General features: G+C 39.4%; 1 protein-coding gene across 4 annotated transcripts in view; it reads right to left on the reverse strand.

Moving 5' to 3' along the window:
• Positions 1–27,187, reverse strand: part of pde1a (phosphodiesterase 1A, calmodulin-dependent) — a 94,995-nt gene that overhangs the window by 25,119 nt on the left and 42,689 nt on the right. For all 4 annotated transcript variants that reach the window (XM_047815341.1, XM_027162624.2, XM_027162625.2 and 1 more), the window contains 2 exons: positions 5,772–5,885; positions 560–742 (listed from right to left, as the gene is read on the reverse strand). In XM_047815341.1, coding sequence (XP_047671297.1) covers positions 560–742; positions 5,772–5,885 — 297 coding nt within the window. The remainder of the gene's footprint in view (positions 1–559; positions 743–5,771; positions 5,886–27,187) is intronic.

The following is a 27,187-nucleotide window of genomic DNA, read 5'->3' on the forward strand; positions in this document are numbered from 1 at the left end:
TATCCTGTTCAATATGCATGAGTATGGTTTTGGCAATTTGTAGCAGATTATGTGTAGATCCATGACAAAACTGTTCCTGGTGTCACTTTACTGTCAAGGATTAAGGATTTTAACAAGCACCTCAGCTCAAACAATTCCCGATGGTTAACCAGCAACACATGGAGCATGTGTAACATAAAGAAACTGTGGTGTGTGTGTGTGTGTGTGTGTGTGTGTGTGTGTGTGTGTGTGTGTGTGTGTGTGTGTGTGTGTGTGTGTAAACCGCTGCTTTATAACTAATCTTTTTTATTATCGGCTACATTTCTTAGAATTAAGTATCAATTTTATAAACCACAAGACATCTTGTATTCCAGTATTCTGAAACGTAATCCAACGTAATTTTGATTATTAATTAATGAATAAGACTGTGAGAAATGTGAGGAGTTAGAAAGTAGAAAGAAAGTTGGAAGATATGGAGAGATAATTTCTTAAATATTTAGATTTCTCTCTAGATTGTACTCTTAATATATCCAAAATACTTAGGTTTTATTCTCAAAGTCGATAGCAAAATATCCTTTACCTTTCCACAAAGATTCCGGCCTGCACGGCATGGACAATGCTACGAAACCGTGGCTTCTCCTCCGGCCGCCGTCGCACGACGCCCATCTTCCGGGTGAAGGTAGACGCCAGCCAGTCACGCACCTCCATGGGCACGGAGTCCGCCTGGATATCGCTGAGCTCGTCCTCTGTATCCAGCAGGCGTCTAAATAAAAACATTTTAACAATGCTAATGTCACTAATGAAAATGAATCAAAGCTAACAGCCACAAATTAGCATTGTAGAGATATGGTAATTGCTGGCTAGTACCTTCCAGTCCCTCTCATATTCTGACATTTAATAGACAGTTGATTTTAATTTTGAAGCTCTGCATCGGAAACTGTCTGTGCAATGCAGAAAAGTGCTCAGAGTTTGGTTCCAGTTCTGAAAAGCTTTAGTTCTGTATTTAGGAACTCTTTATAGTCTTTAAGTCTTGCCTTGAGTGTTAATGATAAGATAACGATACAGAATTCCTGAGACGATTCATAAATCACATTCATAAACTTTACCATGTCTACTGTTAATGCTAACTAGTTGACTCAAATAACTTGACAGGATTTCTAAATGATTTTTCAAAGTATATTATCTTCACTGTTAATGATAGCAAAACTGGCCAAAATAAGCTAACTTGGCAGAATTGCTAGGAACATCATAAGATTAAAATGGCAAAATTAAGTATGTGTTCTTTACTGATGTTCTGATGATGATGATGATGATGATGATGATGATCATCTTTGGATCAATATCAACTGGATATTCTGTTTTACAAACACAATTCTCCTACTTTTTTAAATTGGATTTGTTTAAATTGGATTGTTTCCTGATGTCCAATTTATTACAATTACAAGTACAATTTTGTCCAATACAGAAATTGTACTTTCCCAACTGTTATAAATAACAAAAATTTGTATTTAAAAATAATAAAAAGTCACCCCCATCCACCCCCTCCCACCTGCTAATTTCAAATTTCAGGTTAATCAGTGAGATTTTATAGTGGTTTGTAAATTTTCCCATAGGTATTCTGGGTGCATAATGGGATGGTGTGGTGAGGTGGTGTAGCGTTTATGTTTTATTTTAAGAGCTATTTATGTAGTCAACAAAAAAACATAAATTACCTGACATATAAACTGAGGTAAAAATCATATTCTAGAGGTTTAACTTGACCCCAAGGGAAATAAATATTAGTAAGTTTGAGGATAAATGGAATGGTGAACCATAGTCATAATTTTTATAATCTCCAGTATTCATATTAGGTAGCTAGCTGGCTAAGATTACATTGTTAATGAGCTAATTTGGCAGAATTCTGAGTAAATTTAAGTCATCTTTATAATATTTGTCACTTTTATTTTTAATGCTAGTTAGCTAGAGGGCTAGAATAAAACTTTGCATTTTCTTTGAATTTCTGAGAAGATTTAAAAGTCATAGTCTTTATTACATCCACTGTTGATTCAATGTGGCACAAATTATCCACACTGACAGGAACACTTAAAGGACTTCATATTCATATTCATGATCAATATAATGTTCACTGTAAATGTTAGCTAGCTTCTGAAAATAGTCTACCGAGAGAATTTCGGAGATTATTTTTAAGTCATATTTATGGTCTTTATAATCGTCATTGTTAATGCTAGCTAGCTGGCTTGACAGGATTTCTGACAGGATTTTTAAACCATAGTCACAATGTTTATAACTATTGCTTCACTATTGATACTAGCTAGCTATTGAAAAGAAGCTCATTTGTGAGAATTTATGAGACATTTTTAAGCAAAATTCATTCATTCATTCATTCATTTATTCATTTTCTACCGCTTATCCGAACTTCTCGGCGTCATTGGGCATCAAGGCAGGATACACCCTGAACTGAGTGCCAACCCATCACAGGGCACACACACACTCTCATTCACTCACACACTACGGACAATTTTCCAGAGATGCCAATCAATCTACCATACATGTCTTTGGATCGAGGGAGGAAACCGGAGTACCCGGAGGAAACCCCCGAGACACGGGGAGAACATGCAAACATGCTAACCACTAAGCCACCGTGCCCCCCTTGGTGAAATTCAGTCTTTATAATCTTATCTGTTAATTCTAGCTGGCTAAGATAAGTTCTGAGGAATCTCTGAGAGGATTTTTAAGTAATAGTCGTAATCCATATCATCACGTTTCATGCTGGTAACTTTATGAATCTTACAGACAGCACTTTTGAAGGGGACATGAAGACATGACATGAAAGGACATTTAAAACTGTATGGTCCTGTGTTGGTTTTTCATCTTTGCACCAGTTCCCTTTTAGCAGAATGACATGGTTTATTTTTTATACTGTTTACTGGACCCTACAAAATAACATCCTACAGTACAACTCAATAATGTTCGTGTCCAAGGGACATTGTTTTGTTCGCCGGGCTGACGTCTGAGTAAAATTGTACACTGAAAATGAGTTTTTTTAGAAGACTGGAGGGCTGTGAGTCAAACCCACATCAGAGAAAGACAGATGGATATTGAATGTGATTTTAAAAAGAAAAGAAACACAGAAAAAAAAACAGCAGCATTCTTCATTGAAAATCCAGCAAAGACCTTTACCGCTGACTCCCTGTCTTTTATACAGTACGTAGATATCTTACCAAAACAGCTCTTGAGAAACATGTTACCATAAGAAACATGAAGGTATAGCCATTTAACAAGCTGGATAGCTGCTGCCATGACAACACACATTTCTCTGTGGTCATTATTAGGGAAATACGATTAATCATAATGGCCAAAACCTCTGACTGCAATGGCACATTAACGGAGGACAGAAAGAACAGCGTAGAAAGGAGGAGGAGGAGGATGTGGGGGGGGGATAAATATTCAGTGAGATGGACAGAAAAGCAACACTGCAGGTAGAGAGATATCCAGTGACAGAGAAAAGCAGTGGATAATGAGGATGGGTCAAGAAGGTGAGGAAAAGGAGGTAAAGAGTAGAGATGGATGGTAGATTGATACATATAGAGATGGATAGAAAGACAGAAGGATGGAGTTGGTGAAAAAGCAAGATGAAAAATGACGTAAACAGGAGATTGATGAAGATAGAGAAAATAAATAATATCCTTATTAAAATAAATAATAATAGAATATATTGAGAGAAGATGGGATAGAGAGACAGATATGAAAATAAATAAGTGAAGAGAAAAGAGGAAATGACGAACGTAGGGTGGATATACTGAGAAGAACATAGAGGAATAGGACAGAAGGAAGAGACGGACAAAAAACGAGGAGACGAAATATTTTGGTGAATGTGTAAAGATGAATGAGGAATATTAAGTGTCATACACTGATAGAGGGTAAAGTAGAACAGATGAGATGTAAAAGGAGAAAAAAGAGAATGTGGTAATAAATAGATAATAAAGAGAAAGATGGATAGAGAGAAAGTGCAAGAACTACAGAGATTACAAAAAGAAAGTGGGAAACAGTCAAATGTGACTGAGAAAGAGAGGAAAAGGATGAAGGTAATAGGGATGTCCTAGTGTGTGTGGGTGTGAGTGTTGGGGGGGATAGAGAGAATAGAGAGAAAGGGAGAGAGAGAGAGAGAGAGAGAGAGAGAGAGAGAGAGAGAGAGAGAGAGAGAGAAAGAGAGACAGAAAAAGAGTTGACTTTTAACGACTCTAAAAAATGAAAGCTAGAGAACTCCAACTGAATCAAAGACATGAGAACACTTTCATCCAGAGAGAGAGAGAGAGAGAGAGAGAGAGAGAGAGAGAGAGAGAGAGAGAGAGAGAGAGAGAGGCGACATGCTAGTCTTTGGATAAATATGAAACACCTGATTCCAACAGTGCATCCACCCACATACCCAAACCCACCCCCACTTCACTAGTGGCATGATCCCCCTCCAGTGAGACCTTCAGAGAACAGCATTATGGGTAATACAGTGGATGCACACTCCAATGGAGAGAGCTCTCGACACGTTTCATCATGTTCCTGGTTCCCATTTCCTTCCCTAGTTGTCCTGTATGGTCAAAAGTAGACACTCTGCAGATGCTCTGAAATCTTAAACAATCAGAAAAGGGTTAAGACGTAATATTTATTTAGCACATAGCTTGCCTGGAACCTAAAGACGCTTGCAACGAGTAACCTTGAGTTCACGCTAGCAAGCAACAAGTCACTAATGCTGTTTTTTGTTTTTTTATCTGCTGAATAGCAAAGAAAGCTAAATGTATGTTACACTTCATCACCAGAGGCACCACAGATCTCTGCTTATGTTATTCTCAGCTTTATTTTTCTTCATAATTTCTCTCTATATGATTAAACATAAGGGTCTATAAGGGTTTTTTTTTTTTTTTTTAATTTTGGTAACTCAAACAGTAAAATTGGGAGGTGATTGCTAGCAGGAATTAAACTGAAGAAACCTCAGACCACACTGGAATTTCACAGGATTGGACAGGCTTGGTCTGAGGAATTAGTATGAACCAATCATTTGGCTTCGCATTACTGCTTTGTACCTACTTTACAAAGAATCGTGAAAACTCAAATGCTCCTGAAATTGACTCTTCTGGTCACAGAAATCCTGTTATGTACTGAAATCCTGGAATTTTATGCAATTCTCAGACATGACCATGTCAAGGTTATGGTCTAATCTGAGATGGATTTTACACCTGGTCACTTCATGCATTTTCTGTGATCAGATAGCTATCCGATGGTAAAAAGAGCAGGTCTAAACGCCCTCCGAAACGGTTTTCGAGACGGATATAAATCCGATCGTTCAAACCACTTCAGGAGATGGTCTGGGACGCGTTTCAGATGAAACTGGACAGGTGTAAATGAATGTGGTTGGTCAAGACACATACATCAGCGCTATACTCCTCCCAAACGGAAGTACGTCACTCGCAGGTGTATATATGGTGGGAAAATATGTTTTCCCACCAACGCTGGCTTCGATCTTTCACCCAGGTGTCTCGTTGGGTCTTAAAATGCACTGCTGGCACCAGCGAAAATGCAGCAAACAGTAAATGCTGTTTTTTGTAGCAATAGCAACCGCATACACCAAAGCATGTTCCATTTCAATTACCCCGGAAGTGAGGTAAATATATATTTGCATATTGGGCGGGAGTAGAAAGATCAGATCGATATCCGATTCGCCGAGACGCATTTATGAGGCCTGATGTAAATGGAACAGTTTTAACAAATCAGATAGCTGAGAGAAGACATCTGTCACTCACCTGGTTTCATCGATGTAGACGGCTTCCAGCACCGAGGCGGCATATTCGATGTTCTTCCTGAGATCCACTACATTTACCTCGCCCCTATCCAGCTGCTTCACTAGACATCTCAACCTGCAGGAGACAGAGATCAGATCCAGATCAGACTTACCTATGGTACCAAATCAGGGAATATAATTCTGATTAGACTCACAGAATTTGATCAGAACATATATCCAGATCAGACTTGCATAACCAGTTCAGATTCATATAACTAGAACAGAATATGTATTTAAATTAGACTTATATAGCTAGATCAGACAAATATATCCAGATCACCCTAATATAACTAGAACAGAATATATATTTAGATCAGACTTGTAAATTCAGAACATAGAATATATTTTAAATCAGTCTCAAAGACTTAGATCAGCCTCACCTACTAAATCAACAGCATGTATCCAGATAAAACTCATAACTACAGCATATTTATCTATCCAGACCTAACACACAGTTCAAGATTAGACTCGATTTCATGTAACCACATCAGATTCAGCCAGATCAGACTCATATACATGAAGTTCAATCTCATATAAACAAATCAAATTCAGATCATATCAGATAGACAGTAAACATATCAGATGCATATTTGCAGACTCCATACATAAACAGATTAGACCCATACACAATCGATTTAAAAAAAATAATATTAGGATTATAGATCAGACTCAGACTGCATACAAAAGCAGTCCAGATTCACATGCAAGCTGACCAGACTTAGATTAGACTCACTAAGAAACAGATCTCATATGTTTAATGTGAAATAAATTACACACCCTTCCAAATCAGGTGTCTGTTAACTGTTAAGACTCACACAAGATCAGACGCATATGCTACCAAATCAGACGTGTATCCATATATTGGATTTCATATACAAACCTACACAACCTATACAGACAGATTTGATACAAACAAACAAGCAGATCAGACTTTATTTTTTATCAGACATACTTTCCTGTATATCTTATCCACATACACGCACACACGCACACACGCACACACACACACACACACACACACACACACACACACACACACACACACACACACACACACACACACACACAAACAATTTTCATGCTAGAGAAACATAACAAAGAACATCACACAATATTTTTCAGGCAAAGCAAAGAAGTCCAGCCACAGATCTAGTCTACACCACTCCATTCTTGCAGCACAAATCCACAAAAAGCCAATGTTTCAATCAATCCCACGCTTTAGAGATTAGCCTCGGCTTATTGTTCATGAGCTGCTGGGATTCGGGGTCTGTCTGTCAGAAAGTCTAATCAAACAGAGGTATGAAAGACTCTGCCCACTCTGTGTCTCTGGCTAGCCATGTAGAGAGTAGTGCTATTGAACTCGTTAAACCGACCAAAATGGAGTTTAACATCTATCTCGAACACATCTTAGTAATTCCTGTCATCATAAAACAGCAGGGATGGGATGATGCACCAAACAGAGCTCCATGTGGCTGCTTGCATCTGTGCTGCATTCATGAAGTGTTTTTGTTTTATATCTGCCTTTTGCTCATTGAGCAAACACACCATTCGGTGTGTGCATGTATGTGTGTGTGTGGGCGTGTGATTAGCATTTGCCCGTGTTAAACCCAGCAGTCCTTAATACAACGCTGTGAGTCCTCGTGGAAGTTTATCAGCAGGGAAAACAGTGTGGGATCTTGACACCTGGCTTACAGATACCACTTAACGCCCACTATAAGAATCTCTAGGGAGCAGATTTGAAACTGCATATCGTTTAAAAAAAACATATCTAGAAAAAAGAGAAATCAAATAGTCACAGACACAATTTCTCTTACTGTATAAAAAAAAACAAAAAAACAAACTAGTTATTAGGACAGTTATTGATGCGTCTGTAATGTTATAAAGGACTTTTTTTTGTACTTTCTAACAAAAGCAGCAGTAGCGTTACAAAGTAAAATTAGTTATTATTTTGCATAGATGTTCTAAAGAACTGTAGTCCATCTGCTGCAATGAACAATAATGTATGTACACCTCATATACCAATAGATAGGGACCAACATATTATCGCTGTATCGTTTTCAGTGTAGTCAAAGAATGCTATGCTAATGTATAACATAAATCAGTGCTACTGGAATTTGTAATCCCCTCAATGTCATTGTTGGATTATAAACAATTGTTGTTTTTTTTTTGAAAGGGACAATGCACATCAGTCAACATTTTTTGTTTAAACTCAAAATGTAAATGTGCCAGAATTAGCTGAAGAGCTATTTTTCATCTGCAGTCCCTTGGCAGGTCAACACAGTAGCATAGTACAAAAATTAAATACATGATGAACACAAAACAGGTTAAAACACTAGATAGATAATAATAAATACAATACAAAAATGGCCAGTACCAAAGATAAAATAAGTTAACTATTGATGATTGTAATTTTGAGTGTTTTTAACCCATTTCTTGAGTTTGAGTTTAAATAATAAATAGCTGGTGCTCTTTCTGAGTTCAGTAGGGAGACAATTCCAATCATTTGAGGCCCGTACTGAAAAGACCGTTTGACCGAACTTACTTCGCCTATACTGTATAACACAGTCTCCCCTCGTAGCTGCCCTGTTTGTCCTATCACTGTTATTCCTCAGTTTTATAAATTCACGCAGTGGTGGGGGTGCAAGCCCATGTAAAATTAGAAAAATGAGACAGGCATCTTGATAATGTAAGAAATTGTTAAAATTGAATAAGTTGTATTTAGTAATAATATTACAGTGGTGATGACTGATAGGTTTTTATCTAATATTTTTAAGGTTTGCTTATAAAGGGACTCAATTGGTTTTAAAGTTGCTTGGGACCAGCTTGTGAAACATTCCGCCAATCAATCTCCAAATCTCCAGCCAACAGAAAAGGACACTGATAAAGGACCAGAGGACGCCTATGTTTGCGTTTGGCATTCGAATACGAGTTATCATCTAAAAAAAATTGCCAACAAATACATAGAAACAATAGATGTTCACATATCATAGGTGATTTGAACACTCTTATCTTAATTGATCATCTGGAAGCCCCGCCCCCTTTCACAATACACATTAGTAAGGATTTAGGCAATGTTTTAGTCTAGTCTTAACTTGAATTTCCTGCTGTATAGATGCTCTGACAAATACTGTCTAAATCTATAAATCCTTACTAATGTGTGATGGAGAAAGGGGGCGGGGCTTCCAGATGAGCAATTAAGATAGGAGAGTTCATAACACCTATGATATGTGGTTCATCCATTGTTTCTAAGTATTTATTGGCATATTTTTAAGTGATAACTCATATTTGAATGCTAAAACGCAAATACGGTGTAAACGTGGGCGTCCTCGGATCCTTTATCAGTGTTCTTTTCTGTTGGCTGGAGATTTGGAGATTGATTGGTGGAATGTATAGCATTTAAACCCACATTAAGTGTAACATCATATAATATCAGCTAATTTATAGTTATTTTCATCAGTTATAAGAATTCACTGAATTTTCAGCCACACACATTGGCAGTTTTCATCAGAAAGGGAAGAAAAAGACTGAAAATTTGAGAATTAGTTCATAATGATGTGTCAGATATAACATTCTTCAGATTAGCCTAATGCTAAAAATAATTGGACAGTGATGTAAAAATCTGGAGAGAAAAAAGAGCTATAAACTTTGTCTAGTCTACTGCCAGAAATTTGATTTTTTTTTGATCACTTTAATTAGAAAATCTATTATTTTAGAGAAAAATCAAAATAGAAAGATTTATCTATGGAGTCGTGTGTGTTTGTTAAATAGCAGGGAGTTAGGCTTTGTCTTAGGGAGTTAAGCTTGCAAGATTTTGTTCAAAATCTAAACTAAAACACTCTTGTTTGATATGTTTCCTACAGTATGAGACTAGTTATGCACAGCTCCGAGTTTGTTAGTTTAAAAGAAAAAAAAAATCACTGTGGAACACATCAGAGGGGAAATATTCAGCATTCAGTGGTTATGACTCGAAGTGCTTTAATGAAGAAGAAGAAAAATAAAGAAAGACAGACATGCCAGACCCACTCCTCACTCTGAGACATAAAAATCAGGGTAAAGTTAAAGAACATATATATTTATAGCATTTAGAATTTAAATGCTAAGTAATTAAACTTTTTTTTTGGTTTATACACCTAGCAATTGAGGGTTAAAGGCCTTGGTGGACATGGGATTTGAACCATGACCTTCCAATCAGTAGTCAAACACATTAACCAATGAGCTACCATATCCCCATCATTCATTCATTCAGTCATTCATTCATTTTCTACCGCTTATCCGAACTTCTCGGGTCACGGGGAGCCTGTGCCTATCTCAGGCGTCATCGGGCATCGAGGCAGGATACACCCTGGACAGAGTGCCAACCCATCACAGGGCACACACACACTCACATTCACTCACACACTCGCACACTACGGACAATTTATCAGAGATGCCAATCAACCTACCGTGCATGTCTTTTGACTAAGCCACCATGCCCTCCACATACATCCCCATCATATTAAATAAATTAATATATGAATAAAACACATTGGGAATGGCATTGTTTTGGACACCATTGTAGAACAGCAGGATAAAGAAGTGTAAATGGACAGTCTCATTTTGATGTCGTCGTCAAGCTCCTGAGAAGCATTCTGTGCTGTCAGTTTAAAAGAGCGTGTTTTTGCCGACATATTCCCAAACATCAGCAGCTCCCAGAAGACAGACAGAGGCGACTGAATTTGAAATGGCTCTTCAAAGTCAAGTGTGGCAATTTTGTCAAATTACAGCTCGACACAGAGAATCGAGGCCCTGCCGTTTTGATAATGCTACATAATTGCAGAGTAGACAAAAGCTTGCGCCTGGGATTGGAAAAGACTTTCACAGGGAAATTTGATGACGGCTTTTTGTGCTAATCTGTTTGAGGTATCGTGTGAAGACTGAAAAAATTTCTATCAAGACTATAAAAAGATTCTGGTTGAACGTAAGGAAACATAAGGCTACAGAAATGTCGGGTACAAGATCAGAAGCATGAGACAGAGTTTCGGTAATTTTGTGTGAACTCTTTGTTCACTGCTTATATTACATAAACTATAAAATGTCATTTTCTCACCAGATTCTCTTTTTTTTTTTTCTTTTTGGACCAAAAATCGCCTCACGCAAAAAAATCTTTGTTGGTAGTTTCTATTTCTCAGAAAACTTGCGTCTTAAAAAAATTGCTTAATGTCTCCTTAGAGATTTTTTTATTTTTCACAAATCTGTGCTCTTGGTGTATCCAACATACAAGTTGTTACTATAAAAACAATCGTTTATTTGATCTAGAATATTAACATAAACAAGCACATTATTATAAACTGTAGCCAGAACTAATGGCCTGGAGATCAGATGTTGGTAAGATGCCAGGCTGTTACTTTCTGGAAACTGAGAACTCGAATGCGATTTTGTAAGCTACCATGATTAAGGCATGGACGTGAGATTCTGTGACCAGAAACCTTACCACCTAACCTCATCATGAAAACAGAGTTAAGTCAAAAATGAGGTGAATAAATTGAAATCCAGCTTTAGTGGGGCAGTTCAAAGATAGACCCTACTTGAGTCCAAAGGGATGGTTGTGGGTTCGTTCACCAGGACCAAGCTACCTCTGCTGGGCCCCTGAGCAAGCCCCATAACTCTCAATTGCTCAGTTGTAAGTCACTCTGGATAAGGGTGTCTTGTAAATGTAAACTTAGATGTGGATCTCAAATGAAGGCATTATTTTGTCAGACATACATTACGGTGGAATTCTTCTTGCCTGTTAGGAAGTTGGGTTAGAGTGCATGGTGATACAGCACTCCTGGTTAGAGGTCTTCACGGGTCCACTTAGATCCGAAAACCCAAGGTCCAACCCGAGACCCGAGCGGGTTCGGGTCTAAAAGTTTCACGTGTACCTCGGACACGGGTCGGGTTTAATAATAGCGGCATCGTGTCTCGGGTAATTTAAAATGAATGTGTTTTTACCGAACGGACCCGAGAAGACCCGAACTACTGTATCTCGTGTGTGTGCATCGACTCGAGTCCTTTTCCAATCTTTCCTCTGTTTGCCAAGACCGTTTGCGACATGTGGCTGGTGACGTGTGGCTGGCGGTAAGCTAATTTTCGTTGAAACAGACCTGTCAATCAATTTTGAATCCACGCTGTAGCGGTTAATTTAGTGTAGAGTTATGCAACATTCGGGTCCAGTCGGGTTAAAAAAAAATTGCCAACAGGTCGGGTCAGACTCGGGTCTAATTTCTTCGGGTTTGTCTCGGTCGGGTATTTAAAAAAAAAAAAAAATTATGCATGTCGGGTTCGGGTAAAAAGTGATTCGGGTCACTTCGAGTCGGGTACATTTCTTTAGACCCGAGAAGACCTCTACTCCTGGTGCAGACAGGGTTAAGAGTCTGCCTCAAGAGTTTAGATAGAAAGGTCTGTTTGCTAGGGCTTGAACCCAGAACCAGAGCAGCAACCCAGAGCCTTAACCACTGAACCACCATTAAGCCTCTCTAACAGCAAAGCATACTTTTATAAGAGGATCTCCAAGTGCCATTTGAATAGGTTCTATGACCCTTTACAGTAAATGGCTAACCAAATATTGCAGTTTTCTACATAAACAGACCAAAAAACTCCTCATGGTTACATTACAGAGAACCTATATGTGAGGTATGGCTGGGACAATTCTCTGCCTGAACACCAGGGGGATATTCTGTCAGGCTTTGTTTATCTGTGCCATGTGCCTTTGTTTTTGTTTTACATGTGTTTTACCCTTTCCTTATCTGTTCCCTCTTTGCACACACTATTTATTCTGATGCCTTGCATTCGTGTCTCTGGTTTCCTAGTGGTTCTAGTGCTTTCTTATTTTTTACATTTTTTACATTATACCTGCATTCGGGTCTGTATTTTATCCATGAATACACCCCTGGTTTTCTGATACTATAGTTTTACATCATTTTGGATTAATATGATAGTGCTGAGCATTTTGAGATATAAAGCAGTGAAGGTTAAGGACCTTGCTCAAGGGCCCAACAGGAGTAGTTCATCTTCTGATCAGTAACCCAGAAGCTTAACCCACTGAGACCGCACAGCACACTCTCAGATAGGGTCCTTCAAGGGTTCTTTGACCAGTTCTATAGTATTTACTTCACCGTTTAAAAGGAAAACTAAATGTTGCCGGGTTCTCCATAGAGAGACAAACACATTAAAAAAAAACTCTTCAGAATTTTATAAAAAGAGAACCTGCAGTTGTAGTTAAACGGGTGTACCATTTTAGCATACTGTATTAGTGCAGTGGTGTGGTTTGTGGATCCGTCACTGTGAATCTGTTTAAATCATCTACTTAGAATTTAATCACTGCTCAGCCATTTTTCTACAGAAATATAGCTAACTGAAGCAGATAAGCAGAGAAATGTTGAGTGAACCGTGGAAAATTTGAATACTGCTTGGCGTACTTCCATTTCTCCGCTCGTTCTCTAATGCTGACTAAACACAAAAGAGAGGTGACGAGATCCAACACTAGGTTCTGTAGAAGTAAACCTTTGAGCTTTGTCATTGATACATTGATTGTGGACAACAGTCACGTACATGGCCAAAAGTATTTGGATGCCTGACATGATCCATATGTGGTTCTTCTCCAAACTGTTGTCACACACTTGTTCCAGACATGGTGTGTTAAGGTTGGAGTGGAAAAACTCAAGTGTCCTGTACAGAGCCTTGACTCTGACTCTACTCTGACTCTACTATGACTCTACTCTGTGATTAACTGGAACACTTAATCCTCGCTGATGTCAATACCTGACCTGACTAATGCTTTGACTGAATGGAGAAAAATCCTTACAACCATACTCCAAATTCGAGGAAGCCTTCTGAAAATAGTGGTGGGTTTGGAACCACCAACTTTGTAATGAGATGTTCAACAAGTACCTTAGTTTGTCCACATACTTTAGGTCACATACATACAGTACCATACACATTGTATACTGACAAAGAGAACTCTGATAAAACCAGATGTGACCTTATCATGCTTCTCTTTCGATGAGAATAAAGTCAGCTGTGCCATTGAATCCCCTGTTTAATAACAAATGGGACTTGAACCTGATACCTAGCTGCACACTAATATCAAGCCAGCTATGCATAAACTTTTAGTGGACATTCCCAACGGAGTGGATTTGGAGGACACCGTGTGAGTGAGTAGTGAGTTTGATTACAGGATTAATCTCTAAAATGTCCACCTCTATGGCTTCGCTTGCTATTTTTACTTCCTTAACTTACGTGTGTACAGTCTGTGCGTGTGTGTAGCCTGTATGCGCTGTAGTGATAGATGGGACCTATCTGGTAAGGCTGAGTGTCAAAAGAAAAGGTCAGCAACTCGATAAGGGTTATTTGGGAGCAAGCATTTGTATGACGTTATGTTTTCTTCATTCTAACTGCCCCTCGAGCTCGCTTGACATGCTAATAGCCCCAGTGGATTGGGTGTGGAGGCAGTATTATTGGCCAAAAAAAATGTGTACTGACTGTGAGTGTCTGAATAGCAGTCTGAACCAGTCTAAACACACACGCAAACACACACACTGTCATTTGAATATCTGGGCAAGCATTTTTTTTAAAGCATGATAAAGCAAAGTGTTGGGAAGAGATTTGAAGTTTCATCATGGCTTAGGTTTTTATCAAGTCATTCACATCATATCATGAATGCAGCCCTCTGTATTTTTGGATGCAATCTGATTTTCCATTCAGTGAACTTTTCACTTCACAGCTGGGGAATAAACAGAGTTGTAAGAGTTGTATAAGACACCATTACTGAAAAAACTGTTGCAGTACTAAATTACCCCAAATTGTATGATACGACGATTGCTCGGTTCTGGCACTAAAAGAAGTTGCCGTATGGCTTTTCTGTTTTCATGAAATTACATTTTGTGCATCGTTGCAAATCGAGGCAGGGATTATTAAGACATTAGAACAGCCACTAGACTCCATAATACTCTTCACTTCATATTTACATTTACATTTACATTTACAGCATTTGGCAGACGCCCTTATCCAGAGCGACGTACTGTACATACAGTAAGTGCTTAAATCTCTAGCATTGAATATATTAATGCTGGCTCACTAGGTTACATACTTAAGATACCATGAGTTTAAAACATTTGTTCAAAGTTACAATGAAAAAGTGTCAAAGTTGTTGTTTTTTGTTTAAATGCAAAAGATAGGGAAAGAAGTGCTAGTTGAAGTGTTTCCTGAATAAGTAGGTCTTCAACCGCCGCTTGAAAATAACCAGTGACTCAGCTGTCCGGACCTCTATGGGAAGTTCATTCCACCACCTTGGTGCCAGAACAGAGAAGAGTCTTGTAGTATACTTGCCTCTTACCCTGAGAGATGGTGGAACCAGTCGAGCAGTGCTGGTAGATCGGAGGGTGCAGTGCGAGGAGTGTTGAGGGCTTTGAGGTTAGAGGGAGCTGGTCTGTTTTTGGCTTTGTAGGCCATGAAGCTACCGGAAGCCAGTGGAGGGATCGCAGCAGCGGGGTGGTATGCGAGAACTTCGGCAGGTTGAAAACAAGCCAGGCAGCTGCATATTGGATAATTTGAAGAGGACGGATTGCGTTCATAGGTAGACCTGCCTGCATTGTGTTGCAGGAGTCCAGTCTAGAAATAACAAGAGACTGAACAAGTACCTGAGCAGTCTGTGTGGACAAAAATGGCCGAATCCTTCTAATGTTGTAGAGAAGAAACCGACATGAGTGAGTCCCATTAGCATAGTTTTCCATAGAATAAGTGCTTATCATCAAAGAGGTAATCTATAAAATCAAATCACACTGCAGTCATATTTTCAGGGCTAGAAATAAAGAATTAGTCTTTTGTAGTGTAACACTGTAATATTTATGGGTACAACAAGGTTTAAGCAGCAGCTACATCACATTTCCTCCTTGCTAATTTCTTTGCAGAAATGCAGCAACATCTGGTGATTGTGAGCGATTCTGAGTGGTTAAGAAAATAGTGAATACTGGCTGTATACTCATAGTGCTTCACTAAGTGCCTTTTCCAGCCCCTAGCTGTAGTGTCCCAGGTTCGAGCCTGAGCTTGGGTTACTGTCTATGTGGAGATTTACATGTGATTTATTATCCAGACAGAGGTCGGAAGTCGTGGCCTAATGGTTAGAGAGTTTGACTCCTAACCCTAAGGTTGTAGGTTTGAGTCTCAGTCCGGCAATACCTCGAATGAGGTGCCCTTGAGCAAAGCACACGAACCCCCCGGGGCGCCGTAACATAAATGGCTTCCCACTGCTCTGTGTGTGTGTGTGTGTGTGTACGCACTTTGGATGTGTTAAATGCAGAGAATGAATTCCGAGTATGGGTCACTGTACTTAGCTGTATGTCACGAGATTCATGGAAATGCTTTGAATACACCGATACTAGTATTACAGACTAAGGAAATATACAGTAGCATGTCACACTCCACACTGGTGATTAATATGAAGCTCTTTAGGATTTAAGATTTTTTATTTCTTTTTCTGTTGTTACCTAGAGACTAATGAGTAAATAATTATATCAAACCCATGTCTGTTCTCTGAGATGCCCCAAGTTCTTGTACCTAATCATCTAAAATTCGAAGAAAAATCTGTGTATCTACAGAGGGAAAAACACACGTCTCACACCGAATGCAAACAAATTAACATTCATTTTATACTAGAATTATAGCAATATTTTTTGTTATATGCTGAATGAACAAGTCTTATAAGTCAGTTTCTAAATACCGATGTTAAGTGTTCAGGAAGAGGAAGGTCATTAGATGTCTTCTGAAGACAAAAACTGACTCTGGTTCAGACAGCTAGAGGAGGTTCATTACACCGCCTACATGACTTACTGTACATGCGCTTCCTGTGTCTGTGTGTTTCCTTCCCAAATCATCCCAGGAGGTGGATTACCTACGCTGAAATTCCTCCTGGGTGTAAATCCATGTAATAATGGACTGTTATCCCCCCCAAAATGTATTCCTGTCTCATGCCCAGTGTTCCTGAGATCCACCACAACCCTGAATGAAAGAATACTAGATTTCATTTTACAGTATTGGGCTCAGTATTCCAACGTAAAACTACATCCATGTTTATTTTTTATCCTGGATTATGAATACTGCCTCCTAATATACTTTAGTGAGTTCCTTGCTCATCAAATTCAACTCATTAACACGTTACAGTGAACATTTGTATACAATCAAAATCAGAGATGGGGGACTCGAGTCATATGACTTGACTCGAGTCAGACTTGAGTTGCAAATTTGAGACTTGAGACCAGCTTGACAAATATTAAAAAAGACTCGACTTGACTTTGACTTGACATTCATGACTTGAGACTTGACTCAGACTTGAGTTAAATAACTCAGAGATGGGGGACTCGACTTGACTCGAGTTAGACTTAAGTTGCAAATTTGAGACTTGAGACTTGCTTCAAATAAAAAGTGCACTCATATAATGGCACCGTATAATCATTTTTTTTTATTATTTTACTTTCCTTTCTGTTTTGATGCTTTGATATGATTATATTGCAGTCATGTCAATAAAGTATTTTGAAATTACTGCAAAGCTTGAATTTGGCTGTTAGAGACTTCTTTCATTCATTCATTTTCTACCGCTTATCTGAACTACCTCGAGTCACGGGGAGCCTGTGCCTATCTCAGGCATCATCGAGCATCGAGGCAGGATACACCCTGGACGGAGTGCCAACAAATCACAGGACACACACACACACACACTCATTCACTCACACACTACGGACAATTTTCCAGAGATGCCAATCAACCTACCATGCATGTCTTTGGACCGGGGGAGGAAATCGGAGTACCCGGAGGAAACCCCAGAGGCACGGGGAGACCATGCAAACTCCACACACACACACAAGGCGGAAGCGGGAATCGAACCCCTAACCCTGGAGGTGTGAGGCACACGTGCTAACCACTAAGCCACCGTGCCCACCTGTTAGAGGATTAATACAACAAAATGTGTAAGGCAGTGGTACGGTTACCAGGATTGAAAAAAATGACCAATATATTTAATTGTTCTTAAAAACAAGTGATGAATCATAATCATAAGCCTTTAGTCTGGCTGCTGCTTTCACTCTGATTTGCACAGAGCCGAAGTAATTGGCTCCATGCTCATTAATATGCCGGTTTTGATTTTCATAAGGATAATGTAGAATAAAAGCTTAAAAATCTGACTCTGGGTTAAATCCGATGCCTCAGCACACAGAGCCTAAATACTGCACTGATATGAGGTATTACAGAACATTAAAACTCGTGCATTATAACTCGTGGCCTAATGGTTAGAATGGTCTGACTTGTAACCCGAAGGTTGAGGGTTCGAGTCTCGGGCCGGTCACGTCTGAGGTGCCCTTGAGCAAGGCACCAAATCCTCCCCCCAACTGCTCCCTGGGTGCCGCAGCATACAGTAAATGGCTGCCCACCGCTCCCGGTGTGTGTTCATGGTGTGTGTGCACTTTGGATGGGTTAAATGCAGAGAACGGATTCTGAGTATGGGTCACCGTACTTAGCCGTACGTCACCTCACAACTCATTATTACATATCATGTGTTTTGATGCACGTCTGGTTTTCCCAATAGTCCGGCTCTCACAGTTCCAGCAATGTTGTGACAGCGTGACAGCAACTGGCCCGAGGTTCTCAAACTATCCTGTAATATATGAAAAAGCATACACTTGAAAGTCTTGCTCCATCTAATTTTCAGATGAGTCTGCTCTTCAGGAGCTCTTACAAACACTGACTGTATACTATATATCCACCTCAGTGATAAAGCCAGAAACGCAGGAGGAGAGTTGACTCTCATTGGTGACCTGAGCCAAAGGACTCATTTGTAACTCACTGGTTCATCAGAAAGAGATGGAAATTACATCAGTAGTAACTAGTTTTAGACAAAGGAATAAGATGCTCCATGGTTTAACATGCAGCATGTCAGATTCAGGCAGCAATCGCTAGGCATTGTCTGTCTGTCTCTGTCTGTCTGTCTGTCTGTCTCTGTCTGTCTGTCTGTCTGTCTGTCTGTCTGTCTGTCTGTCTCTCTGTCTCTATCTCTCTCTCACCACAGCAGCTGTGCTACTTATCAGAGTTCATACAAAGGCCATCAGTGCATGTGTGTGAGTGTGTTTAAGTGTGTGTGTGTGTGTGTGTGTGTGTGTGTGTGTGTGTGTGTGTGTGTGTGTGTGTTGTGCACAGTTTCTCACAGCAGACGAGGTTAGAGCAGAGCTCCTGATATGTGCAGTTCATCCAGATTATGTATTCACCACTGCGAGAGAGAGAGAGTGTGTGTGTGTGTGTGTGCGTGTGTGTGTGTGTGTGTGCATCTGTTGTGAAGTGTCCCACTTCCATTAACCATACAACGGCTGTAAACACAACACATGAGGCAATCTTTTCGTGCGCTGTCAGAACTAAACAATACCTCATTCCTTTCCAGTCTGGCACCATGAACCAGCTCTGCACTGCATTGTGGGATTGGATGCAATCCTTGACACATGGCAGGACTTTGGTGGAAACTATAATAATGTTAAAATAGCTGTCTATAAAGGTCTCTTTGGAATGGGGTACATGTGAACATACTGAACGCTTCATTTAAGACCTCACAGAAACAAAAACAAAAGTGGAGCGCAAGGCGGTCTGATTTTAGCCACATCCGGAACCTTCCAGACCACAGAGGAGCCATCAGCGCTATCCTCACAGCGGGGTGCGTCCTTCAGGACCGGTCCTTTCCGCCTTTCTTTTTCCAAATCCAGAATGCCAGAGGCTTTTCATAGCCTTTTGGACCACTCACCTATCACTTGAGCAAAAGCAGCTGTTTTCCTGAGAATTTTTTTTTAAATGACAAAATGTAAATGTTAACACAGTATGGTCCAAACATACACTAAATCCACTTCAAACCAGCCAGGATAGATTTGGTGTCTGAAAATTACTTCTCGTGAACCTTTTTCCTAATGGTTCATAGCAGAAGTTGGTAATAATAATAAGAAGCATAATAGTCTAGTGGAAGCCTGGTGTTCTTTCAAGAGAAAATATCATTACATGGCAAAAAAAAAAAGCATCGGATTGTGCAGTGGAGGTCCATCCCAAGGCTTATTGTCTAGGTTACTTTCCATCAAAACCATTTATGAGATGGCACAACATGTGGGTATGTGAGTATTTAACCCTTGTATGTTGTTCGTATGTTTGTTACTCAGCCAGTGTTCGTGGGGCTGGTGACCCGCTGCATTTTTGGGGTTTTAATTCAACACAATCAAAAATTTTATGTTAAAATACTCTACAGCAGTGGTCCCCAACCCCCGGGCCGCGGACCGGTACCGGTCCGTGGACCAAATGGTACCGGGCCGCCCAAGGAACATTAAATTATTTCCATTTTATTTATTGGACACAAGGAAGCAAAGTTTTTCAAAACAATTGATGTTTATGAATATGGGTCCCACAGACCCGAACAACATACAAGGGTTAAGTGTACAATAAACAATAAAGTAAAACAAACAATTCAGAAATATGTTAGTTCTTGGTAGAGCGATTCAAACCAAACTGAAAGAAGTTTTTTTTTTTTTTTTTTTTTTTGAGAATTGCTTGATCAATCTGAATCATCACATCCCACAAGTTCAGAGAAGAAGCTTAACCCCGAGACTGTTCCCATGAGCCCGCGCTGCCATTTTCTACATAAAAGCTCTCCGAAGAGATTCGCTGCCGTCACGCAAAACCCCTTGGGATGCTATGAGTGCTGCCATGCCATCACACAGCCCCACATTCCTAAAATTCACTGAGAGGAGTACACAGGAGCATGTGTTTTTTCCAGAGATGACTATCAGCTCCTTTTAGGCTTGAAAAACAAGCAGTGGGAAATGGGCACTTGTATGTCATTTCGTGCCTCATTTATTTCTTAATCAAACGGATGTGGTCTTCTTCACGTCACGTATCTCGATACGGACTTCTGTTGAAAGACTGGCATGATGTGTGTGTGTGTGTGTGTGTCTGAGTGCATGTGTGTATGCTTTAAGATAAGACACGAAATATTTCACTAGGAATTGAATTCACTCTGAACGTAACAGTGAGGAAAATATAAATATTCAGTAGCTCGTTCTTTGTAAACTCTCTGTCCTTTTCTGGTCCCCAAAAACCAGGATCGTAACTCATTACGGTACAGTAGGACTTCAAAAGAATAAAGACAGGAAGTACTATGTAGGTTGATGAGCAGATTATGAGCAGATTATGATTTTGGCTCCATTAAAATGTATTTTTTGGAAAATGATTTTTAATTCTTTGAAAATAATTTCATTTCATCCAGAAAAAAAAACACTTACATGAGCATGTCATCCCTGTGAGAGAGACAGTGATGTCAAATGCGTCAAGAATAGCATTCAATGTACATGTAAAAGGCAGAAAAACAGTATTATGACCAAAAAATGTGTTTGTTTATTTGTTTGTTTGAGTGTTCGTACGTTTGCACATTCATTCATTCCTCTTTACTAAATGTTTTATCAATCGTCCTCATTGATCACTTTATTTGGTTGTCCAAAAGTCCCAAAAATGTGAAGAAACACAAACGCACTAGGATTTATACATTGTAGTATAAATTGCCTTTGAACAAAATGTTTGTCCAGATCCAGCATCTCGCAGTGTGGTTGGTTCAGAAGCACTAGAGCGTGAATCATATACTAAAGTAAAGAAAAGTTCAAATGAATAACAAACATGGTATTGGATAGCAAATTATAAACAGCAAACATCCTGGTTAGCAGCCAGGATAAACAGAGCCCTAGCTTATTACTAACACAAGCAAAAGTGTGATGGACATGCACAGGTCGATGTTGCGATGCCAACGTTTGAAAAAATATACCGTGTTTTTCCTGTTGTTACTGAAAAATGATGTCATGTCTACACTTTAGAGGGCAATGAACCCAAAACACCTTTTCGTGATTATACAACAGGGCAAAATACAGAGATAAATCTATGCTCTTAAAAATATCTGTATTCATGTGGGCGGGGCTTAAGAGTCCTTGTCTTGGAAAGTCTTTACGATTACGGCTGTGCAAATCTACAGCATCTATATGAAAACAGGATATTATGGTCCGATTTTTTATTCTTACTTCTGTCATTTTGTTTGTCGCTTATCCTACACAGGAACCTGGGTCCTCAACTTATTGCAGCGCAGAATCTTACACAACAGACACAATTTAGTGATGCTAATGAGCCTACAATGTATGTCTTTGGACTGGTGGATGAATCCAGAGTACCTGTAGGAAACCTCTGAAGCACAGGGAGAACCTGCAAGAACCGTGCTGACAGGACAGAGGCTGGTATCATCCCCCAACCCTGGAGGTGTAAGCCAAATATGCTTAACATTAAGACACCCTGTTCCTATGTCCCTCTGTATACATTTAGAGCATTTGGCAGATGCCCATTATACAGAGTGGCGTACAAAGGTGCTTTGAAGTATCCAACAATGAATATATCAACACTGGTTCACTAGATTACAGACTTAGAATAGCATTAACCTAAATCTCTGTTATATAATATAACATACTGTATACAATATTCATATGAAATATTTCCTTATTCCTCTCCACTGCTTCTCTTTTTCTACCCATCCCAAGGCATCCAGAGATTGTACCAGCTCCAGTTGTGTTTCGTGTCATGAATATTTTGGACCTTTAATGAGATGAGACCAGCCCTGTGAGGATCCTGAGGCATCTAGAGATGCACCAGCTCTAGTTGAGTTCTGCTTCATGAAGTATTCGGACATTCTAAAAGGACATGTCAACTACATGTGGTCTTTAAGGACAACAACCTCAAAATCAATATGCAATTGTCAGACTGTATATTTATAATCACACCCTAAAGTGTCACCCAAATGAGGATGAGGTTCACTTTTGAGTCTGGTTCCTCTCAAGGTTTCTTCCTCTTCCATCTAAGGGAGTCAAGGCAGAATACACCCTGGACAGAGTGCCAACCCATCGCATGGCACACACACACTCATTAACTCACACACTCACACACAATTTTTCCAGAGATGCCAATCAACCTACCATGCATGTCTTTGGACCGGGGGAGGAAACCGGAGTACCCGGAGGAAACCCCCGAGGTACGGGGAGAACATGCAAACTCCACACACACAAGGCGGAGGCGGATATCGAACCCCCAACCCTGGAGGTGTGAGGCGTATGTGCTAACCACTTAGTGTAATAATATAAAATTTATTGTATTATGTTTCTTATGTTCTGTAAAGCTGCTTTGAGACAATGTCCATTGTTAAAAGCGCTATACAAATAAATTTGAATTCAATTCAATTGAAAATAGATAAAACAAACAGGGAAAATAAGAGCTAGTTTAAGTCTTTCTGCAAGAGTGAGGTCTTTACCCATCGTTTGAAGATAGACAATGACTGTTCTGACATCTAGAGGAAGGTCATCCCATCACCTAGGTGCCGGAACAGAAGAGTCTTAATGTATAATTACAGTACATGTACCTCTTACCCTGGATTTGAGGGAGTGAGGTTATTGTGAAGAGAGACAAGAGCTTTAGGGTAAGATGCTGGTCCATATTTTTGGCTTTGTAGGCAAGCATCAGTGTTTTGAATCTGATGCGTGCAGCTTCTGGAAGCCAGTAGAGGGAGAGCTGCAGTGTGGTGCTGTAAGAGAACTTGGAGAACAAGTCACACGACTGCATTTTAGATCATTCACAGAGGACAAATTGCTTTCAGAAGTAGACCTGCCAGCAGAGAAGTGCAGTAGTCCAGCCTCAAAATGACAAGAAACTAAACAAAATTGATACTGACCTGTTTATTTTTTTTAAGATTGCTAAATCTATTTTTAAATTCGTTCCATCAGTAGAAAAAATGTAAATCTCTCTGTCCACCATGATTTCAGTGCCCTAACATGACATCATCCGTCACACTGCTTGGAACATTTGTTATTTTTACATGACATTAATCAAGGTTCACTTCAGTGCAGTGGAAATACCGAATAGAAACATGTCCAGGAAATCTGCAGGTCTTGTTTCATCCGCTTTAGAAAATCAGCTGTAATACATTTACATAGAATTTATTTGCCTGAATCTTTTATGCAAAACATTTGCTGAATGACTCAGTATTCATTTTATATAACTGAGAATTGAATCGTTTTTGTTTTTTTTTTTGGTCAAAGGCCTTAACAGTGGCTTTTCGAATCAAATTTCTAGAACCTTCCAGAACCGAACGCTAGTCATGACATACAGTAATGCAACACAGTGACAGGATTATATGCTCCATATGCTACCAGTTAGGTTAACTCTATTTGTGTTACGTCCAATAATTGTGTCAAAGCATTTCGTAAGTAGTGGTAGTTCCTTCCAGCGAGAAGCCAACAAATATCTCAGAGACCTGACCAATGATCGTTTCCAGTCCTCTTGACGCTTGTCCAGCTTGTTCTCACACTGAAGATGTGTCATTCAGAGCAACACACTACTACAGACCCAAACACTCACAGCTGTGCCAAAAAGGAAAATATGGAAGCCTGAAGTAAGAAGAGAGAGCTCTATCCCTGCTGCGTTTATTCACTCAAAAGTCAAAAGTTAGACTTTGTATTTTGGGCGCTTTTCTATTCAGCTTCAAAGCGTCACCAGTTAAAACAACCCTTTACTCTCGACCCTATACACAAGTCGGTTAGATTATTTCATCCTATAAACTCAGTTCTCATCTCCGCACTCTTACGGCTTTACCCCGGAGCCCATAAATGCACGAGTCGTGTCTCGATAATCTTGTTTTGGCAGACGTTCTCTTCTCTGAATGTCTGTCCTTGCTGGAATATCCCAGTCTGCATATCATCAAGCCATCACACAGTGTCCTAGTCACACTCCTAAACCCACAGAGATGCTGTTCTTTTCAATCACTCTTCAGGTCCGGGGCTTTCAGAGCTGAACACATCATCTAAGTAATGACGAAAAAGGACAGACATGCTGGCTGTCGTGCTTAAATTCCAGCCTTAGCATCAGAACGTCACGGGTTTTAGATCCCATGGCGATCATGTGCTTTTGTTTATGTTATTGTCATACGCCTTTGTTTCAGTTTTGGTCCCAGCTCCTGCTCACATGACATGTCCGTTCTCTTTTACCGATAGTGTGCGCCTGTTAGACACCAATGCTTGTTTCTCGTAAATACAGTATGTTCATATATATATATATATATATATATATATATATATATATATATATATATATATATATATATATATATTCAGGTTTATAGAGTATACTGCAAAAAAATAATAGATAAAACGAAATAAAATAATGAAATAATGAAAATGAAACAGACACAGCCAGGAAACAAAAAGAGATGAAAAGAAAAAGCAAAAAATATTACAGAATTTATAATAATAGTAATATTAAGAATAAGAATAATAAAAAAGAAAACAGCAAATTAATGAACTTAATTAATAATAAGAAGAAAAAAGAATAATAAGAAAAATAAGTACATTATTATTATTATTATTATTATTATTATTATTATTATTATTATTATTATTATTCATTCATTTTCTACTGCTTTATCCGAATTTCTCGGGTCACGGGGAGTTTGCATGTTCTCCGGGTACATGCAAACTCCACACACACAAGGCGGAGGCGGGAATCGAACCCCCAACCCTGGAGGTGTGAGGCAAACGTGCTAACCACTAAGCCATCGTGCCCCCTTTATTATTATTATTATTATTATTATTATTATTATTATTATTCATTTTTATTATTATATGACAAACAATTAAATACAAAATGGCTGAATTCTCAAACATACAGTAACTGGTTAGACTCTGTGAATTATCTTTCTATAATATTACACTTTAGACAATAGTTTATATTAATGAATACACACTAATATCTTATTGTTTGTACAGTAACAGTTCATTCACACGGACTTGCACTGCACACGTTCCACATAATCTAAAGGTGCATCCCAAACCACATACAGTACTTATTCACTATTTTACACCACTGTGTAGTGTAAATAACATGATTAGTGTGTTCACACTGAAACTGCAAGTACCCAGATGATGCACTTATTTAACTGAAAACATGGAGTGTGGAATGTTGGACACTACAAGCACTTGATGCTTGCAGCTTTGCTTACATAGCTACAGGAGCTGAACGATCGCCAATGGCACGCCGGTGGTCTTATAAAACTTTTATCATTATTATCAAACATTTACTGTATTCTGGTCAAGCAATACATTTGATGTAATTTTCCTTTCCATTTATTGTTACAGTTAATGTTACAGTCAATGTTACAGTCATCGGCCATCAAGGCAGGATACACCCTGGACGAAGTGCCAACCCATCGCATGGCACACACACACACATTAACTCACACATAAACACACTACGGACAATATTCCAGAGATGCCAATCAGCCTACCATGCATGTCTTTGGACCGGGGGAGGAAACCGGAGTACCCGGAGGAAACCCCCGGGGCACGGGGAGAACATGCAAACTCCACACACACAAGGCGTTGGTGGGAATCGAACCCCCAACCCTGGAAGTGTGAGGCAAACGTGCTAACCACTAAGCCACCGTAACCATACCTTTTAGCAACCTTTAATCTGATTTCTCCTTATACAGCTGTGAACATTGTTACTATAGAAACAATAATGTATTAGAACAAATGTATTAATCCAGTAGTATGATCTGAACAGTTGCTCTGTTAAAGATAATAAGGAGATGAAGTTACGGAAAACATCTTGTACTGATCCGCATGAAATAAATGTTCCGAAAATGAAATATTCCAGTGTGTTTGCAAAAGAGAAAGAGAGAAGGAGAGTGAGAGAAAGAAAGAAAGAAAGAAAGAAAGAAAGAAAGAAAGAAAGAAAGAAAGAAAGAAAGAAAGAAAGAAAGGGTTATTATGTGGCAGCGGTTCGTGTGTCCTCATCATTGCTTTTGAGGAGCATGTGGTTAGTGTTGTGAAAGTGTTTGGGACGTCACGCAGCTGTGCAGCAACTGAATGAATCAGCACGGCTTTTATCCCTACAGTAAACATCGCTCTCTCTCACACACACACACACACACACGCACACACACACACACACATGGCAGCTGTGCACCACCACAGTCAACACACGCAGCAAGCCTTTCCAGACCAATCAGAGCAGAGAAAAGACACACCACTCATCAGTGGCGTGCCGTGTCAGCAAGCCTGTTTTTAAAGCTGTCAAATCCGATTCCACCATCTTTACCTCAGCGCCGTTCGCTAGCCTGCGTACGCTTAATGAGACGCAATGAGACACGTAATGAGACGCAAAATAAACATGTCACATTTCATTTATCGTGACGGCTCGTTTTAAGGGGACCGAAAAAAAAAAACGTTTCTGTATTTGTTATTTGAATGGAGTCCGGTTTCTTATGAAAGC

Source organism: Tachysurus fulvidraco, chromosome 6, assembly GCF_022655615.1.
Source record: "Tachysurus fulvidraco isolate hzauxx_2018 chromosome 6, HZAU_PFXX_2.0, whole genome shotgun sequence".
NCBI classification, from domain to species: domain Eukaryota; kingdom Metazoa; phylum Chordata; class Actinopteri; order Siluriformes; family Bagridae; genus Tachysurus; species Tachysurus fulvidraco.